Source organism: Dasypus novemcinctus, chromosome 9 (genome assembly GCF_030445035.2).
Source record: "Dasypus novemcinctus isolate mDasNov1 chromosome 9, mDasNov1.1.hap2, whole genome shotgun sequence".
Taxonomy (NCBI): domain Eukaryota; kingdom Metazoa; phylum Chordata; class Mammalia; order Cingulata; family Dasypodidae; genus Dasypus; species Dasypus novemcinctus.
In genome coordinates this window covers 9,325,466-9,346,867 of record NC_080681.1, presented here as the reverse complement: position 1 = coordinate 9,346,867, position 21,402 = coordinate 9,325,466, and the positions used below count along the sequence as shown (strand labels likewise).

At 53.6% G+C, this 21,402-nt stretch overlaps 1 protein-coding gene across 4 annotated transcripts in view; it reads right to left on the bottom strand.

Annotated features, from left to right (window-relative positions):
• Nucleotides 1–3,504: 3,504 nt before the first annotated feature.
• Nucleotides 3,505–21,402, bottom strand: part of SYT6 (synaptotagmin 6) — a 63,874-nt gene continuing 45,976 nt past the window's right edge. Inside the window, exons 4-8 of one of the 4 annotated variants that reach the window (XR_011649597.1) lie at nucleotides 19,462–19,582; nucleotides 14,661–14,832; nucleotides 11,759–11,909; nucleotides 7,680–7,748; nucleotides 3,505–6,150 (exon numbers count right to left, since the gene is read on the bottom strand). Coding sequence is in view for 2 of the 4 variants with exons in the window: in XM_058303010.1 (XP_058158993.1) it covers nucleotides 6,079–6,150; nucleotides 11,759–11,909; nucleotides 14,661–14,832; nucleotides 19,462–19,582 (516 nt within the window). In the remaining 2 variants the exon portion in view is untranslated. The remainder of the gene's footprint in view (nucleotides 6,151–7,679; nucleotides 7,749–11,758; nucleotides 11,910–14,660; nucleotides 14,833–19,461; nucleotides 19,583–21,402) is intronic. The other 3 variants (XR_011649598.1, XM_058303010.1, XM_058303011.1) reach the window with 3 other exon arrangements.

Genomic DNA, 21,402 nt, shown 5'->3' with positions numbered 1-21,402 from the left:
CTCGTGCGGCGATTATAGTGTCCTCAAGAATTGGGCCCCTGAAAATGTGGGTGAAAGTAGATTTTTGTGAATCAAGTTCTCTTTAAGGGCCTCGGAGGAGCTTGTTATGAAGAATCATCGTATGAAGCCCTTGATTGATCTGCTTTGGCTTGTCAGCGCTTTCCTCGAGCCACTTTGCTTGGGCGCGTTTACACACGCCGCTCTCTTTTCCCTGGACCTCTGCATGTCGATGGTTCCTGCAGATGCCCCCTTTGAGTCTCTCCTTGTCTACTTGTGCCTGTTTCGCAGCGTCAGCCTCCTGTCTTCACACCTCAACTGTGTGTAAGCTTTCTATGAATTAATGCCTCACTCCCGCTCTCTCTGCTAAGCGGCTTCTTGGCCTCAGCTGTCTGCTGGACGTCCCTCCAGCATCTCGAACTCAGTTTGGCCCAAACTGGACTCACCGTTTTCACTCGTTCTGCTGAGTTCGTTTCCAGGAAAGGTACCGTCGCTCTTCCGGATCCTCGTGTGCAAAACCGACAGCGGTTTTGAGTCTCCCTCCCCTCTCCTTGCCTTCCAGACCGGATCAGCGGCCAGCCCTGATTTCCATTTGCAATCACCCCTCTGGGGCAGGTGCCCTGTGTCCAGGAGCTCTGTCCAGGCCCTGGCTCAGGCCGCCCCCCAAGGGAATGGCTGCCACTATCAGCCTCTGCCTTCAGCCTTTCCCCGTGGGCTGGGTCACAAGCCATGTCAGCCCCGTAGCTGAGAACTGGCTGGAGGAAAGGAGACAGGGAGAGGCAAGTCCTGCGCCCTCTTCCAGGGAATTCGACATCTGGACGGGAGAGCATAGCGCGGCACAAACGATAACATCCCGAGGAGCTTCTGGCTGAGAAATCGCCCAGAAAGCGAGGCTGGCTAAGTGGACTGGGTAGGGCAGCCAGGTGGATGCTCGAAAGCAGGCGAGCCTGCAGGTAACCAGCCTGTTTGGCAACAGGAGCCAAGACAGCCACGGAGGGAGGGGCAGCAGGTCTGGTTCCCAGGCGAAATATTTGGCAAGAACTGGGTGGGGTGGGGTCTGTAGCCTGGGGGGTACAGGGTTCAGGACAGGGGAAATGGAGGGCTCTTTGGGGAGACCAGGCATTGTGCCTGGGCCGACGGGGGTGGGCAAGGTGGCAACTGAGCCCAGGGAGCTCGCTGTCTTCTTAGATTCAGGGTACTTGGCAGCCCTGAAGAAATCCCAAGTCCCGTCTCTGCTCTGCACCTTCACTTGTAAGGACCCCTAAGCTTGGAACAGTCCCCTCCACTCAACTCCCACATCCCCAAATGCCACCCGTCTTCAAAGGCCTGGCTCAAACCCCATCTCCTTCCTGCAGCCACCACTCACCTGCCAAGCTGTGATACTCTTTCTTGGACTGCTAGATCCTTTGGCTGCACCTGACTTTGCTTCACTTAACCACTTTCTAGTTTGGATTATTGTTACTTATGTTGCTGTCCTATCTCCCTTATGAGACTAAAAGCTCTTTGTGAGTGTAGCAGCTTGATATGGTTATGAATTCCAAAAATAGATATTGGATGATGCTTGTAATCTGATCTGTACCTGGTCATGATTGAGTTAGGATTAGGGCGTTGAGTCCCCACCCCTTGGTGGGTGGGGACCCACAGATAAAAGGCACAGTGAAGGGCAGAGTTGGGGGTTTTCTGATATTGGAGTTTTGATGTTGGAGTTTGATGCTGAAGACTTAAGTTGGAGCCCCAGGAAGTCAGCTCGTGGAGGAAAGAGAAGCCAGCCCCAGGAAGAAAGGAACCTTGAAGCCAGAATAAAGCAAGCCCCAGGAGCGTAGGAGCCCAGGAAGCCTGAGCCCTGGGGGATGTCGGCAGCCGTCTTGCTCCAACACGTGGAAATAGACTTTGGTGAGGGAAGTCACTTACGCTTTATGGCCTGGTATCTGTAAGCTCCTACCCCAAATAAATACCCTTTATAAAAAACAACCAATTTCAGGTATTTTCCATCAGCACCCCTTTGGCTGACTAAGTCAGTGGGCAAACTCAAGCCTGAGCCATCTTCACCACCCCAGCACTTAGGACAGGGTCTGGCCCAGAGCAGGGGCTCATGATGCACTTCTTGATTTCATCCAACGATGGATAGAACACATTGTTTCTCCTGGTTAGTTTCTCTGAACCAGCCATTCACTAGTCCCCAGGTCTGCTAGGTGCACTGAGGTCCTCATCAGTGCTGTTAACCAGGGGAGCGGATGTAGCTGGAGTGGTGGACCACCTACTACCCAGGTGCCCAGATTCAATCCCTGGTACCTCCTGAAAACAAAGTCAACAAACAAATGAGAAAACCAACTCTCGCTCTCACTGGGGAGCAGATGTAGCTCAGTGGTCGAGCACCTGCTTCCCACGTAGGAGGTCCTGGGTTTACTCCCTGGTGCCTCCAGTTCTCCTGGCCATGTGGTGGGGATGTTCATCTCCAACCCCTTGTGTGTTGGGGGGCCATGTGAGTAGGAGCTCTGGCCAATGAACTGTGGAGGGAAGTGGCGCATGTCACTTCAGGGCCGCAGCACTGATGCCACTACGAGAGCATTTGGGGTGCCCTTTTCTCTCGGGCATGGCCACCAGCAATGTTTGAGACACTGGCTCATCCGCCCTCCTGGTCCCCCTGAGTAAGTACAATGAGCGGAACCCCACCCCACCCCCGCCCTGCTGACCTGTGCTGGACATCTAGCATGAATGAGAGATAAGCCTTTGGTGCTTCCAGACACTGGCACCTGAAGGCTGTTTGTTGTTGCAGCAAAACCCAGCCCATCCTGACGGGCACATTTACCCTGTTGGCTTATCAACTCTAGACACAACCAACATGTCACCAAATCCCGCCGGCTGCTCGGTGACCCGAAGGGAAGGCACTGCCTCTTTTAGGCAGCAGAGTGCTTCTCTCAGCAGCTCAGTTCCCTCGCGTCTCTCTGTGGAGTGTCAGTAATTTAGACGCAGATGTGCCGGAATGGATGGTTCCTTCTATTCGCTTCTCCAAGGGCTGCCTTCGAAATTAATTAAAAGCTGGGGGTGAGCAGAGAGGATATTCTATTAAGTGAGAATGTTCTTTTTTTAAATGTTCCAGTCTGCAACAGGATTTTTCCCGTCACTTTGCCAAGTTCTGTTTTATGAGAATTAGCAGGACTCCTCTCCTGGTAGGGGAAAGCCTTGTACTTCGCAGGTATGAGTGTGGCCTGATTCCCTGGAGAAACTTGGGCATCTGGAGGGGCTGTTCGCGGAGTGAAACAGCTGAGGAGGCGGCCGGGCTCCTCGTGCCAAATGCTCTGCGAGCAAAACACAGGTGGATTTGCAGCCTTATGGGGCACGCAGGTGTGCCTCGGGCAGAAGGAAAAATAAACAAGCCCGTCTGCTGTACCTCTAATTGAAGGGAAGTGGTTGTCTGTGTGAAACAAAGATCAAAAAGAAAAGCTTTGCAGCGCCCGCTGCGCACGCTGACTGCTAAACCTCAGGAACATAAAATGACAAGAGAAATGGGCAAGAGACAAAGTTTTAATTGAATAAAAACTCCAGGCTGTGACAAGGGCGGGAAAACAAGAAGCAGTAATTGACAACATAATGTTTTTAAAAGGACGATGCAATTAATTAACATCTTGGGTAAGCAGGAGGGGGCGGGGCATCTTTCAGTCCAGAAACATAGCTGAGTCAAGAAGGAAACTTTGTGTCTCTTAAAAAAAAAAACATCTATGTGCAAATAGTTCTAGTTAGGGAGACTTGGGCAAAGCTCACAACAACCCAAGAGGTTTCTCATGCCAGAGGAAGCCAGCAAAACGAATCACCTTGGTGTTTCTTATTATTCTCATCGGGGAAGAAGAAATATTAGGCTAGATAATGAGGTTGGCAGACATTCAAGTTTCATCCATGCTTCAGGCTGAGAACTAGTCTCAGGGGTAGCTCCAGAAGCTAAAAGTCTCCCTGTGGAAATTTCCCGAGCCTGCTGGAGCTGGAGTAGGAGCAGTTGGTTAGGGGGGCTGACCATACTCTGCCTAGGAAACGATTTTCTGAAACCATTTGGGCTGCTTGCTCGTGGGACATAGCTGCTCAAACAGGAGAGCAGGAGCTACCCTATGATTCACACGGGTGCTCCTTTCTCCAAAAGGTGAGGACGGATCATCCTCACCGGCCTAAGGGTGTGATGATGACAGCTGGATGCACGCTCTGAGCTCCCTTCCAGGGGACCCATGAACTGATCTCCTTGACCGCGCGAGCGCCGCAGGTCCCTGGGTAACCTGCAGGACCCCGGCACCTGCTCGCTGACTGAGACGGCCATCCGCATGGCGTGAGCGCCGAGTCAGAAGCAGAGGGAAGTCCGGTGCCGCCTGTCTCGGCGTGACCTTGGGTTTTTGTCCTCATTCTCCAGCTGGCATCCGGCTGCAGGACGGCCAGACCAGGCTGGTCTATTGACCAGGAGACATTTGGGGAGAGAAATTCGCTTTCCCTCAGTGACCCCTTAGCCCCTTAGCCTAAGGCCCGGCCCGGGCTGAAGTTTGGGGTAATGTACATTTAATTTTCTAAGCCGAAAACTTCTTTTGCCACAACACCCCGTTACCTCCTGCTCCATCCGGTCAGTCTGAGGACTAGTAAGACATGACCCAAAGCTGTTATCAGGAGAGAAACCCGACCATTGGGCTTAAAATGAGGGCGACTCTATCGAGTTGCTGCTCCTGCAACATGGGGCATATATAAAGAATAAGACACAAGGTTGGTGCGCAGCGTTTATGGCCTTCTAGTGTTGAAAGGGAGGGCTCTTCGGCAGACCCGTCCCGGCTCTGGAAATCGGCGTTGTTTAGCCACAAGCCGAAGAGGAAACGTACCTCCGTGCGCTCACCAGGGCTGTACAAACCAAGACTGAGCAAATCGCTTTACCTAAGGGGCTATTAATACAACAGAACTGCGCTATTTCAATGCTGAATCTTTCAACCACTTTTTTTCTCCTCCTAAACTGAATTTGGCCTAAAGTAGAGATCTAAAGGGGGAAAAAAATCCACTAACACTGAAACAAAGAACACTGAAGTACTTAGTAATTTATAGAACTAAAGTTTAACGTGAATATTGTCCCAGAGTCAACAGGTCTGAAACAGGCGCGTGCTGACTTGCTATCAGTCAAGATGATTCTCTCCGTAAGCAAGGTGGACTCAGACTGTTACTCTGATTTTGAAACTACCCATTCTGAAAAGAACATTTTATCTCAGGTTCCCTTTGATTTGTTTAGGCATTTCATACAGCTGCTTGATACTTCCTGGAATGATAAAACTATGCATAACACAGAAATCATCCTGCAACATATGTGCCTCTCTTCCTTTACGATGAAGGTCATTCTTGCGAATAAAGATCTTGTTCTCGAACGAATGTGGTCATTAACCGTGGCATGTCAGAAAACAAACGGCCTGTTTGGTTTCAGCAAACTCCTTCCTAAAGAAAATGACCGAGTTTCCATGAGGGATCCATATGTTTTCAGTTCACGAGGAAAGCAGATGAGGAAGGGAAGTGAGAAACCCTGCACCACCAGGGGAAACAGCTCTCAGCGTCTGCGATTGCAAACCCGGGGCCAGGAGTCGCATCTCAGTTTATGTCACACCAGTGAAGAAGATCCCGAGGGTCATAATCAGCCCCAGCAGGGCTCTTGGATTGGCACCACGCCTGCAGGACACAAAATGCAGCCGTAACTCCATCCCTCGTCCTGCTCCAGGACGGCGGAGCTCGTGGGGACACAAAATTTCAGAAACTCGATCCACCTCCAACAGAAGAGACTGCTATTTTACACCGTATGTTACAGAACCAACCGCTCTCCCCTCGGCTTTTTCCCTCCTTTTTTTTTTCCTCTTCTTTTCTTGACAGCGGATCCAGAAAAAGTGAAAAACCACAAAACATCACCTTGGGAGACAGGAAAGACGAAGACAGATCCGACTACACGACAGGTGTCTCGGCCAATAACCGACAGAGATGCAGTGAAGACCCTGGAGTGAGAGGCCCGCAGCCGTCCCCGCCGCTGCCGACCAGCGCCCCGAGGACACGGCTGGCCCCGCTGGTGTCGCTCGGCCCCGCGGCTCACGGCGTCGGAGGTGGTTTCGGAGAAGGGCACGAGCTCTCACTGTCGAAGCTGGCAGCTCGGCCCTGCCACTGCGGAGAGGAGAGAGAGCTGGTCACCGACTGCCGCAGAAGCTTCTAGCACCCCTTCCAGAGCTGATCTGGCCCATGCACTGAATTCACCTTTCCCAGCTTCTCGGAAGCTTTCTCGAATTTTGCCATGAGCCATGCAAAAAAATAAAATAAAATGACGTACAGAAAAACATCTTTAGACTTTCCTGTTTGGAAGGCCTGACCTTTAAAGCGGGAAAGCTTCCCTCCCCGGGGGGCACGTGGGAGCGGGCACGCGTGCTCGCCCCGCGCGTCTTAACGCGGGGCCACTTTTCACACTGAAAATCAGATTACGCTCGCCGCAAAAGAGGCGGTGTGCAGAGCGCGCGGGTACTGCCAAGAACGCGCGCTCATGAATTATTAGCAGTTTGTCTGGGCGCTGCTGGAACAGCTGAAAGCCTGCTCTTGCTTTACTTTCGGGCTCTTCAGTTTCAAAGCCGCCGGAGGGCGTTTGCCCCCCAATTTGGGACAAGGTTGGAGGTGCAGGCAGGTGGGGTCCCCTCCCCCTCGGCCACCCCCAACCCCTTCCTTCCCTGCGGATCTTTCGACTCCCAGCTGGATTCCTCTCACCCCGGCCGTGGCCCTCGGGTGGGAGTGGGTGATGCGGCGAGGCGTCCTGGAGGGAAGGAGAGGGCCGAGGCTGGACGGCCCCCCGCCTTAGCCATCCGACCCCCCATTAAAGCGAGAGGACCAGAGCTACAGTGGCGGCTGCCGGGCAGGGCCTGAGCCGGCGAACACCCTTGCCCTGGCTGGGGGCCGTTGAGCGTGAAGGTGGGTCGGCCTCCTCCACCCGCCCCATCCTTCTCGTGGGCTGCAGAGACCCCGGGCCCCCCCCAGAGGCCCGCAGGGCAGCCAGAGGGAGTGAGGCGGGCGGTCAAGGCGCCTCCCTGACCCTGAAGGGCAGCCCCGCTTCTCCCCAGCTTCAGGGCTCTCCCTTGTGCCGCAGGGGCCAGGACAGCGCACTTGTGGGTAGGACGGGGGAGAACGTGGACCCCCCTCGGCACGGCTGTCTCCAGAGAGCCGAGCCACCTAAACGGACCCCTGGCCACCCAGCGTCACCTGGGGAATGATGGAAGCCCACCCGGCTGAGTAGAGACCCAGCCCTGGGCTGGCCTAACGGCCCCAGTGCTGAGAGCCTGTGTCACCCTGCCCGTGGCTCAGTTTATGGGCTCAGTTCACAGCACTCCCCAAACAGGCCACCTGGAAGAGCTTTACAAAAGTAGCCCAGGCCGGACAACGGCGATCACCGTCGTGTGACCCAGACCCGAGCGATCTCGGGACTCCAGAACTGGCTAAGGAAACAAAGACACAGAGAAGGCAAGGTGTCGCTCAACGTCACACAGCGAGGTGGGGGCAGAGCCAGGATCCAAAACCAGGTCTCCTAACTCTCAGGTCAGCGCTCTTTCCACTCCATCCTGCCACTGTCTTAGCATCGCGCCACACTGGGGGGAGGAGGAGACGCAAAATGTGATAACAAACCTAAGCTCTTTGGGTCCACACCAGGTACTTACTCCTAACTCCGGGTGGCAGTCTCTCGGCTTGCAGGATCCACGTGAATGAAATCACAACCGAGGGTTTCCCTGGTGAAATATTTTAGATAAATAAATGCCTGGTCGCCGAGCCCTTCGTGACTTCTGACTCAAGAATTTCTTAACCAGAAGGTGACAGACGACAATTACTAACGCTTCCTTTTAACAGACCTTCATTCTCGGAGCTCTCCATTTTCTGTTACAGCCTTTCATGTGGGGGAAAGATTGCCTTGTAATTGCTGGCTTCTCCCCTGGGTGAGCACGCCACTTAAACAACCTGGTTGATAGGCCAGGTCAGAGGAGAGAGAAAATGAAATGGCTACACGGGGTTCATTTTTGTTTGTTTGGTTTTTTTCCCTTTATATCACAGCCCAAAGAGTAGTCACACCGAGTTTAATTGGTTATCGGGGACAAATGAAGAAGGAACACTGGCTCCCCTGCTAGGTCCTGAGTTTTCCTACGAAGATAAACAATGGGAGGAGATGGGGTTTGTGGACAACGGGAAGGTGAACGCTTCCAGCGGGTCTGCCTACGTGGCTCTGAAATAGCAGGGACCTGGTTCCTGGAAGATTATTGTTGCAGGGTGGCTGTGTTCCAGAAAGGTCTTTTGTTGTTCTGAAATGGGTCAGGTTCCAACAGAGATCTCAGATCTCTGGCAGAGGCCCCGAACTTGGCCTTGCTTAGAAACACGGCCGGGCGCAGGTCAACCTAGACTCTGCGTGGGTGACGCGGGTGACACACGGCCCAGGGCCGAGGCCACTGCCGGAGAAGGGCGCGCGCGGTGGTTTAATTAATTTTTATTCGGGAGAAAATCCCAGCAGGGAGAGATGTCTTTTCAGTTCATCTGTTCCCCCTCAACCTTATTTTAAACTCCAAACAAGCAAGCAAGCATGGTGCTCTCTGTTCTCATTAATAAAAAAGGAATGATCGCAGCACTCGAAACGCCTCTAAGAAAGGTGCAATATAAATACAAAGTGCTTTATAGATGCAAAGCCATTTATCTTCCCGGGAGCTGGAGAGTAAGATTTCTCTCTGTATCAGACAAATGGGAGAAACAAGCTCCAGGAGCACAGCTCTTGCTCGGGGTCCAGAAGAGACTGAGAAGAAGGCAGGTTGTGGGCTCTCAGGATGGTGGACAGGCTGTACGTTCAAATCGAGTGCATCCCCTAAACACCAAACGTACTACTTAATATCAGCCTGCTGGGGTTCTAGAGGCATCTTTATAAAGATCCTTGAACGGTGGGTGCTCAGAGTGTAGGCAGATATATATATATTTTTCCCTACAATTTTGTGCTGGTGAAATCCTAAATGGCCCAGATGAATGTCATTTTCAGCTTCTTGATTCAGAGAAATGATCAGCTGAGCAGAAAATGGTAGGCGAGTATGTGGGGGGCAGGGGGGTCTTGGTGGAAGAGGTGCAGAAATTGTAAACCCAGAGGACATGAATCAATTTATTCTCTCTTCGTTTTCCATATACTGTAACTTTGCCTTTACAGACTCATCAAATATTCATTTTCAAGGGCTTCACTTTACCTTCCATTCCTTGGCGCTCTGGACTAGTGGGGCGGAGGACTCAGAGAAAGGGGACTGGAGGTCAGCTATGTGGCTTACTTAGGCTGCCTTCATCGCCAAGGACACCTCTGTGTCAACGCCCGTGCCCCTCTCCACCCCAGGCCCCGCGCCAGCCCCGGCTCCGGCGGCTCCTCCCGATTTGCCGCGGCCAAAGGATTAGAGGGGCAGCCACAGCGCAGGAGGCACACAAAGGGCCCGAGCCATCCCGCGGGGCCGGGGACTTGCTGAAGAGCAGAGGAGGGCCCGAGGGGTCACCTCGGCTGCCCCCGCGTGGTGCCGATTAGGGAAGAGTAGACCTCGGTGGGGCAGTGAGTCCCCAGAGGGTGGGCCGCGCCGCTTGGTTTCCAAGCCGCCCCAAACGTTGGCACAGTCTTAGCCTATCCTTACCTGTCTCCCAGGGACTAAAGAGAGGGAGAGCGTAGCACCCTGCCTGGGTGCTCAGTGACGTGCCGATGTTGTCGGTCAGTGACTGACCTCCCGCGTCGGTGGACGGGGGCCCTGCGGGCCTCGCCCGCCTCTGCAGAGAGGGTCTTCTGGAAAAGAGCCTCTGCTGCAGGTGGGCAGAGGGCCCCGGCGGGAGGGGGGCCGGGGAGCTGAGAGACTTGCTCTCACTCACGGACGCCCCACGGCTGTGGGAAAGCAAAGCCAGCCCAGGCAGAAACACGAGGGCGCGGATCCACAGGAGCTTTACCTCCACGCCTGCAAGGCCCCAAGGGACGAGAGCTTCCCACGGGGCCCCGGGGAAGTCCGCCAAGTGGCCTGGCTGCCCCGTGCCGCTCTCTGGCCCACAGGACCACCCCTGCAGCTCCCGGTCTCTCCCGAGGCTCCTCCTGCTGCGGGAAGCAGGTGGACATGGGCGGTTTTCCCATCACACCCTTTCTGCTTCACGGGGAGCCTGCAAGGGATGACTCTGCTTTTAAGAAGACTCTGCAGTGCCTACAGCTGAAAGCAGGAGAACTGCATCCAGCATCCATGTGGAATCTAAGCCCCCTCTTGACGTAGATGTGGAGTGGACACAACCATTCCTGGGTCCACAGGATGGAGGAAGAGAGTATGGATTAGAGTGGACTTACTGATATTCTATTCATGGGCTATTGTGATTAGTAATAAAAAAAAATGTGGCATTGGTGTGGAGAAAGTGGCCATGGTGGCTGCTGGCGGTAGAGAGTGGGAGGAAGAGGTGTGATGTGGGGGCATTTTCGGGACTTGGATCTGTCCTGGGTGGTGCTGCAGGGACAGTTACCAGACATTGTGTGTCCTCCCATGGCCCACTGGGTGGACTGGGGAGAGTGTGGGCTATGGTGTGGACCATTGACCATGAGGTGCAGCGGTGCTCAGAGATGTATTCACCAAGTGCAATGAATGTCTCATGATGATGGAGGAGGTGGTTGTTATGGGGGGAGGGGGGTGGGGGCTATATGGGCCCTCATATTTTTTTAATGTAACAGTAAAAAAAATAAAGACAAAAAAAAAAAAGAAGACTCTGCAGGGAGCGGGTGCAGCTCAGTGGTTGATCCCCTGTACCTGCTGAAAATAAAGAAAAACTCCACTCCTCACCGAGGGCCATGAGGTGGAAGGGCTGAAGCTGTCTCATCTTTTTTAGTAGTAGATTTTTCCAGTGCTGTACAGCTCTCCGGACTTACCAGGCCTGAAGGCTCTTAAGATGAGTAACTGCTCAGATTTTCTAGGACACGGACAGTGGGATGAGGTTGGTGAAAATGGGGTTTAAGGCTTGCCTGCTCACCCCGACATCCCAATCCATTTGAGAAAAAGACCTGGGGACCTCCAAGGTGATAAATCACAGAATCTTAAAATGGCAGTGGTCCATATAATTCAAAGGACGCTTTGCAGGTGAGAAGGAAGGGCCGGGCTCACGGCTCTACGGCACAGCGGGCGGGGCAAGGACTGGAGGCCGGTGGTGGGACGCCCAATCCGGGGCTCTCTCTGCTCCACCTTGTCGGGCTGGGCCCCACCCCTTCAGCCCAGCTACCCGCCCCGACCAGCTTTCCCGAGAGGAGGCACCTGCCCTCGGCTCTCCCCCCCGAGCGGTGAAAACTGCCAAGCGGCCAACTGGCCCGAGCCTCTGGGAACTCACTGCCCCCGCAGGGAGAGGATTCCCTGCCACGTTCTCATCTCGCTCTACTTGGGACCTGCTCCTGAAGGAGGATCAGGACCCGGGGGCCTCATGGAAGCACAGCGGGCCTGGCATCGTGCAGCGGCTGCACAGACGTCCTCTGAGGGCTGGGTTTTTTCCCATCAAGGACCCGGTTTTGCTTTTGGCACCCCCGCGTCAGGGTCTTCCGTCGGGTGGCTTCCCACCGTCCCCCTCCCCCAGCCCCCGTCTACTGCTCACACGCCGGGCGAGCGGCACGCGGCCTGCACTGCCCCCTTCCCACGCCAGGCCCGGGGGCTCGCGGAAGCCGATCGCCCTTCTCCAGCCAAGGCGGCCATGCAGCGAGCGTGCAGGGCCCAGGCGCGACCTCACCCACCTCTTTGAAGGATTTCTTTACCTCCACCAAGGAGTGCCAGTGCGCGATGGGCTTCCGTGGGTAGGCCAGCATCTCGTTCCAGTGGTCCCTGCCCAGGCCTTCGGCGCTGATCCCCACGCGACAGACCCCGATGATCTCGTTGTGGCCCACTCTGCGGGAGAGACACAGGGCCCAGCGGGGTGACCGGACGGCCCTCGGAGGGCGAGGCCCTGGGGCCCGCAACCCCGCGAGCAGGTCCGGCTCTCAACTCGGGGCTCTCGAGACCGACGTGGGCAGCACCTTGGAGACAGGTGAGCAAAGGCTTGCAACCATGTCTGGAATCCCAGGAAACGGTGGGCGGATGGCCTGACTTGGGAGGGGTCAGGCTCTTCCTTTGATTCGGCCAGGACAGCACAAGTTCGCGGGAGACATGGGCAATGGGAGATAAACCGTTTCGAGCACCACCTCTCCATACCCCCGGCGGCTGCGATGTGATTGACTCAACCGGCGAGAGCATCAATCACAGGCAGATACGCTCACCGAGCACCCACTGCTCCCGAGAACTTGTGCTGAAGCTCCAGGGTGAACGCTTCACTGCCTGGTGTCTCTCTCTCCTGCCTAAAGTGACAACTGGAGAGAAGGAGCCACAGCCGCTGGCGAGAAAAATGCTTTCGAGCCAGCCTTGATGGAAGAGCAGGATTTGGATACGCTGAAGAGAAGAGGAGTATCTGAGGAAGGGGAGGTCGCGTTGGACGGCTAGGCTGTGTCCAGGGCCTGAAAGGTCTTGAGCGTCAGGGGGGCCAGCGGGACAACAGGAGCCTGGGAAGGTTCTTGAGGAGGGCAGGGCCGGGAACACTTAGCCTTTACGGAAGGGGTGCCCTTTGTGTGTGGACCAAGGCAGCAGCTGGAGGGAAGGGGGCAGCTCAACGGCTGCATGGCCATCCCGGAGTGACAGTGACAGCTGCAGCCAAAAGGCGTTTTGGAGGACAGGGGATGAGGCTGAGTGCCAGGTGGAGGAACAGGAGCAGTCAGGGAGACTCCAGGGTCTCCTGTCCCGGGACGCTGATGAGCGGAGCTGTCCCTGATGCAAATGGGCCAGCTGGGCAGGGTGAGCTTAGCCCTCTGCTTAGCGGGGTCCAGGCTCTTCCTCCAAATTCTGTACCCTTCTTGGGCGGAGCCAGATTAGAGAACAACGTGCACCTGAGCCCCTAACCCCACGGTCCAAGGTCAAGGCATCCAGTACCGGATGCGAGTGGAGACGGGAGGGGACCGTGGCCTCTGGCAACCTGCACCTACCGATCATAATCCATAACCCACACCTACCGATCGTAATCCATAACCCACACCACCTGATCGTAATCCATAACCCGCATGGACTAGTCGTAATCCATAACCTGCACGGACCAATCGTAATCCATAACCCGCATGGACTAGTCGTAATCCATAACCTGCATGGACCGGTTGTAATCCATGACCCACACGGACCGATCGTAATCCATAACCCACACCTACTGCTTGTAATCCATAACCTACATGGACCGATCGTAATCCATAACCCGTACCTACCGATCGTAATCCATAACCTGCATGGACCGGTCATAATCCATGACCCACATCTACCGATCGTAATGCAAAACCCGCACCTACCGCTCATAATCCATAACCCTCACCTGCCCGGACCAATCGTAATCCATAACCCTAATTTACCGATCATAATGCATAACCCGCATGGACTGATCATAATCCATAACCCGCTCGGACCGGTCATAATCCATAACCCGCACCGACCAATCGTAATCCATAACCCACACCTACTGGTCATAATCCATAACCCACACCTACCGGTCGTAATCCGTAACCCGCACCGACCAGTCGTAATCCATAACCCGCACCGACCGATCATAATCCATAACCCATGCCTACTGATCGTAATCTATAACCCATGCCTACTGGTCGTAATCCATAACCTGCACCTACCAATCGTAATCCATAACACATGCCTACTGATCATAATCCATAACCCGCACCAACTGATCGTAATCCATAACCCGCACCTACTGGTTGTAATCCGTAACCTGCACCTACCGGTCATAATCCATAACTCATGCCTACCGATCGTAATTCATAACCCACACCGACTGATTGTAATCCATAACCTGCACCTACCGATCGTAATCCATAACACATGCCTACTGATTGTAATCCATAACCCGCACCTACCGATCGTAATCCATAACCTGCACCGACCGATCGTAATCCATAACCCGCACCTACTGGTTGTAATCCGTAACCTGCACCTACCAGTCATAATCCATAACTCATGCCTACCGATTGTAATTCATAACCCACACCGACTGATCGTAATCCATAACCCACACCGACCAATCGTAATCCATAACCTGCATGGACTGATCGTAATCCATAACCCATGCCTACCGATCGTAATCCATAACCCGCACCGACTGAGCATAATCCATAACCCATGCCTACCAGATCGTAATCCATAACCCGCACCGACTGAGCATAATCCATAACCCATGCCTACCGATCGTAATCCATAACCTGCACCTACCGATCGTAATCCATAACCCATGCCTACTGATCGTAATCCATAACCTGCACCTACTGATCATAATCCATAACCCACACTGACCGATTGTAATCCATAACCCGCACCTACCGGTCATAACCCATAACCCATGCCTAATGGTCATAATCCATAACTTGCATGGACCGATCGTAATCCACAACCCACACCTACCAATCGTAATCCATAACCTGCACCGACTGATCGTAATCCATAACCTGCACCTACTGGTCGTAATCCATAACCCATGCCTACTGGTCATAATCCATAACCCGCATGGACCGATCATAATCCACAACCCGCACCGACTGATCATAATCCACAACCCACACCTACCGGTCGTAATCCATAACGGAGATGAGCAGGCTGACTTGGTCCATGTTCTCCGGGGGAATGTCGAAGATGATGGCCTCATTGTAGACGGGATTGAGAGTGTTCTTCTTTATGGTTGTCTTCTTCTTCTTCAGCCTCCGCCCGTCACAAAGCAGGGACACTTTGACGTAGGGATCTGTGCCAAGGCGGTGGAACGGGAAGGGATTGTGTTAAACAGCTGCTCTGAAGCATCACTTGCAGCAGAGGGATGGAAGCCCTAGACCGACTGTCGCTCATCAGATGGCATCAGTGTGTTGTTAAAATAATTGAATCACCTTGTATTTATGTAGCACACCTGTCTCTGAGGATGCACAGGGCTTAATAAATAGAGTCTTTAGCTACCTCTGTATTCTTGGGAGAGAGCTTAATGGACTTTCACTAATGGGGAAGCTGGTCCCAAATGAGACAAGCCATCTGCCCATGGGCCCATGGCTTTAAGTCTCAGCCCCAAGATGGCCAGCTGGCTCCAAAGGGTGGTGAAGCCGAACAGAGGCACTCAATTTCTTTCACCGACTTGGACTCTTTGTCTCTGTTTTTTATCCTAGCATCATTAACCAAAGCATAAGGGGGGTAAAAATAGAGCTCTATTGCCTGAGGAGTAGCAACGAGCTGGAGGAAATTGAACAGCGACAGTCCCGAAGCGTTCTCGACCTTCTCACCCGACAACATGACCGAGTCCCGTCGTCCCGATAAGCTCATCTCCGCTCGGCATCCTGCAGGGCAGCGGTGGCCCTGCTCTCTGCTTCCCTGGGAGCCGTTCCCTTCCTGCTTCTGGGCAGTGGAGGAGGACGGCGCTGCGGCCAGGGCGAGTGAAGGCGGATCCCATGCCATTTGGGACCGCCGGGAGACATTTCATTTCTCAGGGGGATCTTGGATCCTCTCCATCCAGAGAGACATTCTAAATAGGGGGTGTCTTTTTCCTGCACTCCCACATGCCTCCCATTGCTGTCTCTTCTTTCGTTTTCTGAATGGGCATTTCATGGTCATCTCTCTACCCTGAAATTTTCTACTCATCCGAGTGAACTGACACCTATTGTACCCCACAGCCCAGGTGTCTTGCTCACCAGCGTAATTGCTATTTATGTTGTGCAGCTGAAGAACGGGGAGGGCCGCTCGCAGGTAATGATAGCTTTTGAGATGCTGGTGTTCTGACACGCCGTCTTGCCCGGAAGCCAGGGCTCCTGTGAATCTGTCCAGAGGTGCGGGCTAAAGCCGCCAGCCCCCCCTGGCTGGGGTATTCACTGGCTCCTGCAGGGCATCCAAGCACCCACTAGCCCCTCATGGTGGACACTTAGAGGAAACCGCAGCACCTGCAGGTAACTCCAGGCCATGAAAGCATTTTCACAGACATCTAAATGAGCTGTAGATGAACCAATGCAACAGTGGCAGCTGTGCCTTAGCCATGGGGACACTTGGGTTTAATGGGGGACCCGGGGAGACCCTCGGGTGTTGAATCAACCTGCCGTTGTCTCTGACTACGCATTTGAAAGGGCTCTGTCTTGGGGGAATTTTCAGGGCACAGAAAGGAGGATTTTTGAGACGGCTCTCCAGCTGCCACAGGCTGCATTCTCTGTGCATATGCCCCGGGGCACTGTTCAGGCCAAGGCGGCGTGGGGGAAAGCTAGCTCCAGGACCTGTCTTTAACAGGGCAGCCTCTAAACCCCCTAAGGGTGCACACTGCCTGGCAAAGCGGCTTCTGGCTTGAGCAGGCTTACATGCGGCCTCCTTCCCCTGCCATGCCTGTTTCCACACACTCCCACGTCACCAGGCTTGGAAAAACGCGGGCAGAGGCGCCTGTCCCAGGGGTCACTGGGCAAACGCCTTATTACTGACCGGGAGAGTCTTGGCTCCCTTCTCCAACTCCATCCCCCCCTGTAGGACATACCCGATTTATAAAAGTCAGTGGGTATGCTACCCATGCAGGACCCGAAAATCTCCAAGAGGCTCGGCAGAGAGATGACTGTCCCTTGGGGTTGTCTGGGGCAAAAGTTTGTGGCCCCGGATGACCCCTGAGGCTCTTTCCCTCCCCAGCAGCCTTTGGTGCTCCGCGGAGCTGAGGGAGAGGGCACAAAGACCAGCCATGCATTTCAGCCTCTTTGTCGTGAAAAGTCATCATTTACTATGTGTCAGGCACTATGCTAAGAGCTTGACAGACATCATACCATCGAAACTTCACATCACTGCTAAACAATTTATTATAATCATCCTCGTTTTATAGATGGGGAAAGCGAGGCTTAGAGAGATTTAAAGACTTGCCTGAGACTTGAACTCAGGCCTCTTTGACCCCAAAGCTCACATTTCTAGCCACTAGACTCAGCAGTACAGACCAGAAGTGGCTGAAGTGGGATGGGCTGACTCACTCACCACCACTTTACGGCATGCTGATCCTTGCTACTATTTTGTATTATTTTTACTTTCATGGTTCCGGCAGATAGGCTTAGAGAATTGCCTCAGAAGTAGTGTAGACCAAGGAGAATAGGAAGGTTCTTGTTTTAATTAGTTTATTTTTTAGGAGGTACCAGGAACTGAACCCAGGACCTTGTCCATGGGAAGCAGGTGCTCCGCCACTGAGCCATATCTGCTCCCCAATGAGAGGTGGGTTGTTTTGTTTTTAGGAGGTCCCCGGGGGACCTCATATGTGAGAAGCAGGTGCTCAACCACTTGAGCTACATCTGCACCCAGGTTCTTGTTTTTGGAGGTCAGGGCCACATAAACCAAGACCAGCCACTAAGTAAGCTCCATTTGTTCCCTAGTTTAGTGCAATATCAAACCAGTCTGGGCTGAAGGAAACCTCCAACTAATTCTCAAAAACAGGAGACCCAGTATGAGACGCAGAGCACGTGCATCCTCCAACCAGGTTCCTCCCGCTACAAATTCAGTCATTCTCCCGGAGGAAACTGAAGAAACAAAAACTTACGGCTCGGGCATACCATCAGCATACAATAAATGCAAATAAAAATAATTTAAAAATCCATTCCTTCATTCTTCCTTCAATACAGATTTATTGAGTGCCTATTACGTGCCATACGCTATTCCAGGCACTTGCTTACATGAGTGAACAAAATAGAAATCCCTGACAAAAATTCCTTGCATTTTCAGAATCAAGCCAACAGTTTATACCGGGTTCCAAACTCAGGTCGAAAAGAGGGGCAACGGGGAGAGGAAGGTTAGAACGTAACACACAGAGACACGGAGAAGTCGCTCAGCCCACATCCTCTGCTTCGCAGCGGGCTTTACGATGACCTCGGTGACCTCACCGTCAGCTCACTCTCTAGCACTTCAGTTTAATTACATCAGAGCAGATAGTGTGGGGACTTGGGCGGCAAGATCCTCCTTTCCTCAGCATCCCTGAGTCCTTGGTGAACTTCTGTCCCTGGTTCATACTTATTTTGATATTAAATCTTCATTGTTTGTATTTGGGGAAAGCAGACTTGCGGCTGCGTAAGAGCCTTTCACGTGTCAGAAGACATTCTTTAAGCTCCTCATCGTGCCCTAATGTGTGCCCCGGGGGAAGAGGCATCAGGGAGGGCACGATTTGGGGGGAGCTTGTGTCCCTGAAGAGGCGAGCACACAGAGGCAAAGGAGGCTGGACCGGGGCCCCCCGGGCTTCAGAGCTGCAGTAAACACACATGGCTTTAGTGTTTCCCAGCCACCTTTCCCTGGAACCTCAGTTTCCAAGGCCTAATCCCTCATCACCTTCCGGCTGCACTGGCGTGCATCTGGGTCCAGGTGTTTTTGGCTGGACTGTCACCTCTTTATGGCAACCGTGATTACACTAAGGCACTTTCCAGGAAATACACAATGAATCAATAACATGAAAAATCCCTGACTTATTACCCAAGTTCAGAGGAACCTCCTGAGTGGTTTTATTTTAATCATCATCAGAAGAGGTTCATGGAATGGGGGCTGGGAAGTGGTGAAACTAGGGAATTTTTCCCCTGCATTTGCTATTCTGTGCCTGTTCTTCGGGAGGCTTCACCCCATTTCACCTCTTAGCGCAGCCTGAGCTGACAGCGGGAAGGAGGCTAGGACTCAAGCTACTCGTCTGTTATTTCCAAACTCTAAATGCCTTCTCCTACAGGGACTTGTGGGATCCTAGGGCAGGGATTAACCTCTGACACCCTGTCCAGCCCGCAGGTCTCCGTGGCTGCCCCCAAAGGAGCATTTCCTCTGTTGCTAGAATAGAAATCTATTTCTCCTGCTGTGCCCTGCAGCTCTTCTGGTGCTGAGGTTGAGGCCAGGAGCCCTGCGGGAAAAACTCAAATACAAAGGCACTTTGCTTTGCAGCCGATTTGCCCCTTTGACTCCGCACAGGCTCACCGTAGGCCGTGTGGACCCACAGACCTCCACTCGTTTACAGCTGGCGTGACCCTTCAGAAGGGCCGAGGGCCTCTTCTAAACTGGGGATATTTTCCTGACGTCTTATGCTCTTCTTTTTCTAAGAGAAAGGATGATAAAGATAGCTGAGGTCCAGCGAGGGTTTATTATGGCTCTGACACGTTCTGAACCCTGGAGACGAATTAAGTTGTTTATCCTTAAAGCTACCTGTGCAAGGCGTTATCAGTCCTGTTTTTCAGATGAGGAAACCAAAGCATTTACACAGCAAGGAAGTGGCAGAGATGGAATGCAAATCCAGGTGGTTTACCTCCAGAGCTAGTGCTCCTCCTACCGTAGTAAGCACGATTGTCTCCAGACACCCCATCCAAGCCCTAAAGTCTGGGCCGCTGGGAGGCCACACGGCAGGGAGGTTGGGTCCGGGAGGTACCTGAATAGCCTGTGATGTCCATCGCCTTGAGGTTCCGGCATTTGATCACGGTGAGGGTGAGCCTGCCTGCGGTAGGCAGGTAGCAGAGGGAGAACATGATCTCTCCCAAATCCACGCTTTCCTGCAGAGAAGCAGACAAGAGCGCAGATGAACTTTGCTCGCCCGGAAGCTGCTGCGGGGGAAATCTGGGGCCCAGGAGAAGCTCTTGGAAGCAGAGTGCCAGGTCTTTAAGACCCCAAGGGGAAAGCGGGTGTGGCTCAGGCAACTGGGCTCCCACCTACGACACGGGAGGTCGCTGGTTCGGAGCGCAGTGCCTCCTAAAGAAGACAGCGAGCTGGCGTGACGGGCAGGCGCGGCAAGGTGACACAACAAGAAACACAAGAAGAAAAAACATAATGAGAGATACAACAGAGCAGGGAGCAGAGGTGCCTGGTGCCTCCTAAAGAAGACAGCGAGCTGACGCAACCGGCAGGCGTGGCGAGCTGATGCAACAAGATGATGCAACAAGAGATGCAGGGAGGAAAAACATAACGAGAACACAACAAAGCAGGGAGTGGAGGTGGCTCAAGTGATTAGGCACCTCCCTCCCATATCAGAGGTCCCAGGTTTGGCACCCAGGGCCCCCTAAAGAAACAAGGAAGATGAACAGATATAGCAAGTGCAAACTATGAAGGGGTGGGGAGAAATAAATAAAAATATAAAAGCCCCCCAGGGCTGGCCTCCATGCCGGGAGTGGCAGGGCAGCGAAGGCTAGCAGTGAGCCTCTTCAGCGGAATTTGCCTTCTTCAATATTCCCTCTGCGTTTTGCTCAGATTCTGGTCTTAGTCCTTGCCACTCTGCTTCGGCCTCGCTTGCCCTGCGGACCCTGGCCTGCCAGCCCCTTTGTGGCCCTCAGCTGATTTCCTCCAGCGCCCTCTTCTCAGACTCTGACCCCATTCCCTCCCTCAGTCCTGGCCGGAAGGCTGTGACAAAGCCCTGTGCAAGACAGAGACTCTGGTCATCAGGGGTTCCCTCCGCCGGCAGATCTGACATTCTTTTCTGCTTCTGTCCCTCAACTCGGTCATTTGGGGTCCATCCCTTTGCCTTGACAGCTTCCTTACCTCTTCCCTCACACACCTACCATTCTTTTTTTTAAAAAGAGATTTATTTATTTATTTATTTTACTCCCCTCCCCCCCACCCCGATTGTCTGTTCTCTGTGTCTATTTGCTGCGTCTTCTTCTTCGTCCGCTTCTGTTGTTGTCAGTGGCACGGGAATCTCTGTTTCTTTCTGTTGCGCCATCTTGCTGTGTCAGCTCTCCGTGTGTGCAGAGCCATTCCTGGGCAGGCTGCACTTTCTTTCGCGCTGGACGGCTCTCCTTACAGGGCGCACTCCTTGCGTGTGGGGCTCCCCTACGCGGGGACACGCCTGCGTGGCAGGGCACTCCTTGCGCACATCAGCGCTGCACATGGGCCAGCTCCACACGGGTCAAGGAGGCCTGGAGTTTGAACTGCGGACCTCCCGTGTGGTAGACGGGCGCCCTAACCACTGGGCCAAGTCTGCCGCCACACACCTACCATTCTAACTCCAGCTCTCAGGGCAGGAGGAATCCGTTGCCCTGATGGGGACGTTCTGCCAGTCTAGGAGACTTCTGCTCCTCCATCCCGTGTGGGATGGCAGGCCTTGGAGTCACGTTGTCCCTTCTTAAATGTGATCACCCTTCACAGACAAACCTGGTCAGGAGCCTCTCCTGACCCCTGAATCATCATGGCCAGGAATCCCAAATCCCAGGAAGTTCCTGGGCAGCACGGACTAGGAAAGCTTCAAAAAAGGCGAGGCTGTCCATCCGTTGTCGTCAACACTGCTTGCCAGACATCTTCCTCTTCCTCCTGCCTGCTCCCCACATGGTGGAGGGGGGCGCTGGCCTCGTGAAAGCTGCCCCCTGCCGGCTTTGAGGTTGGC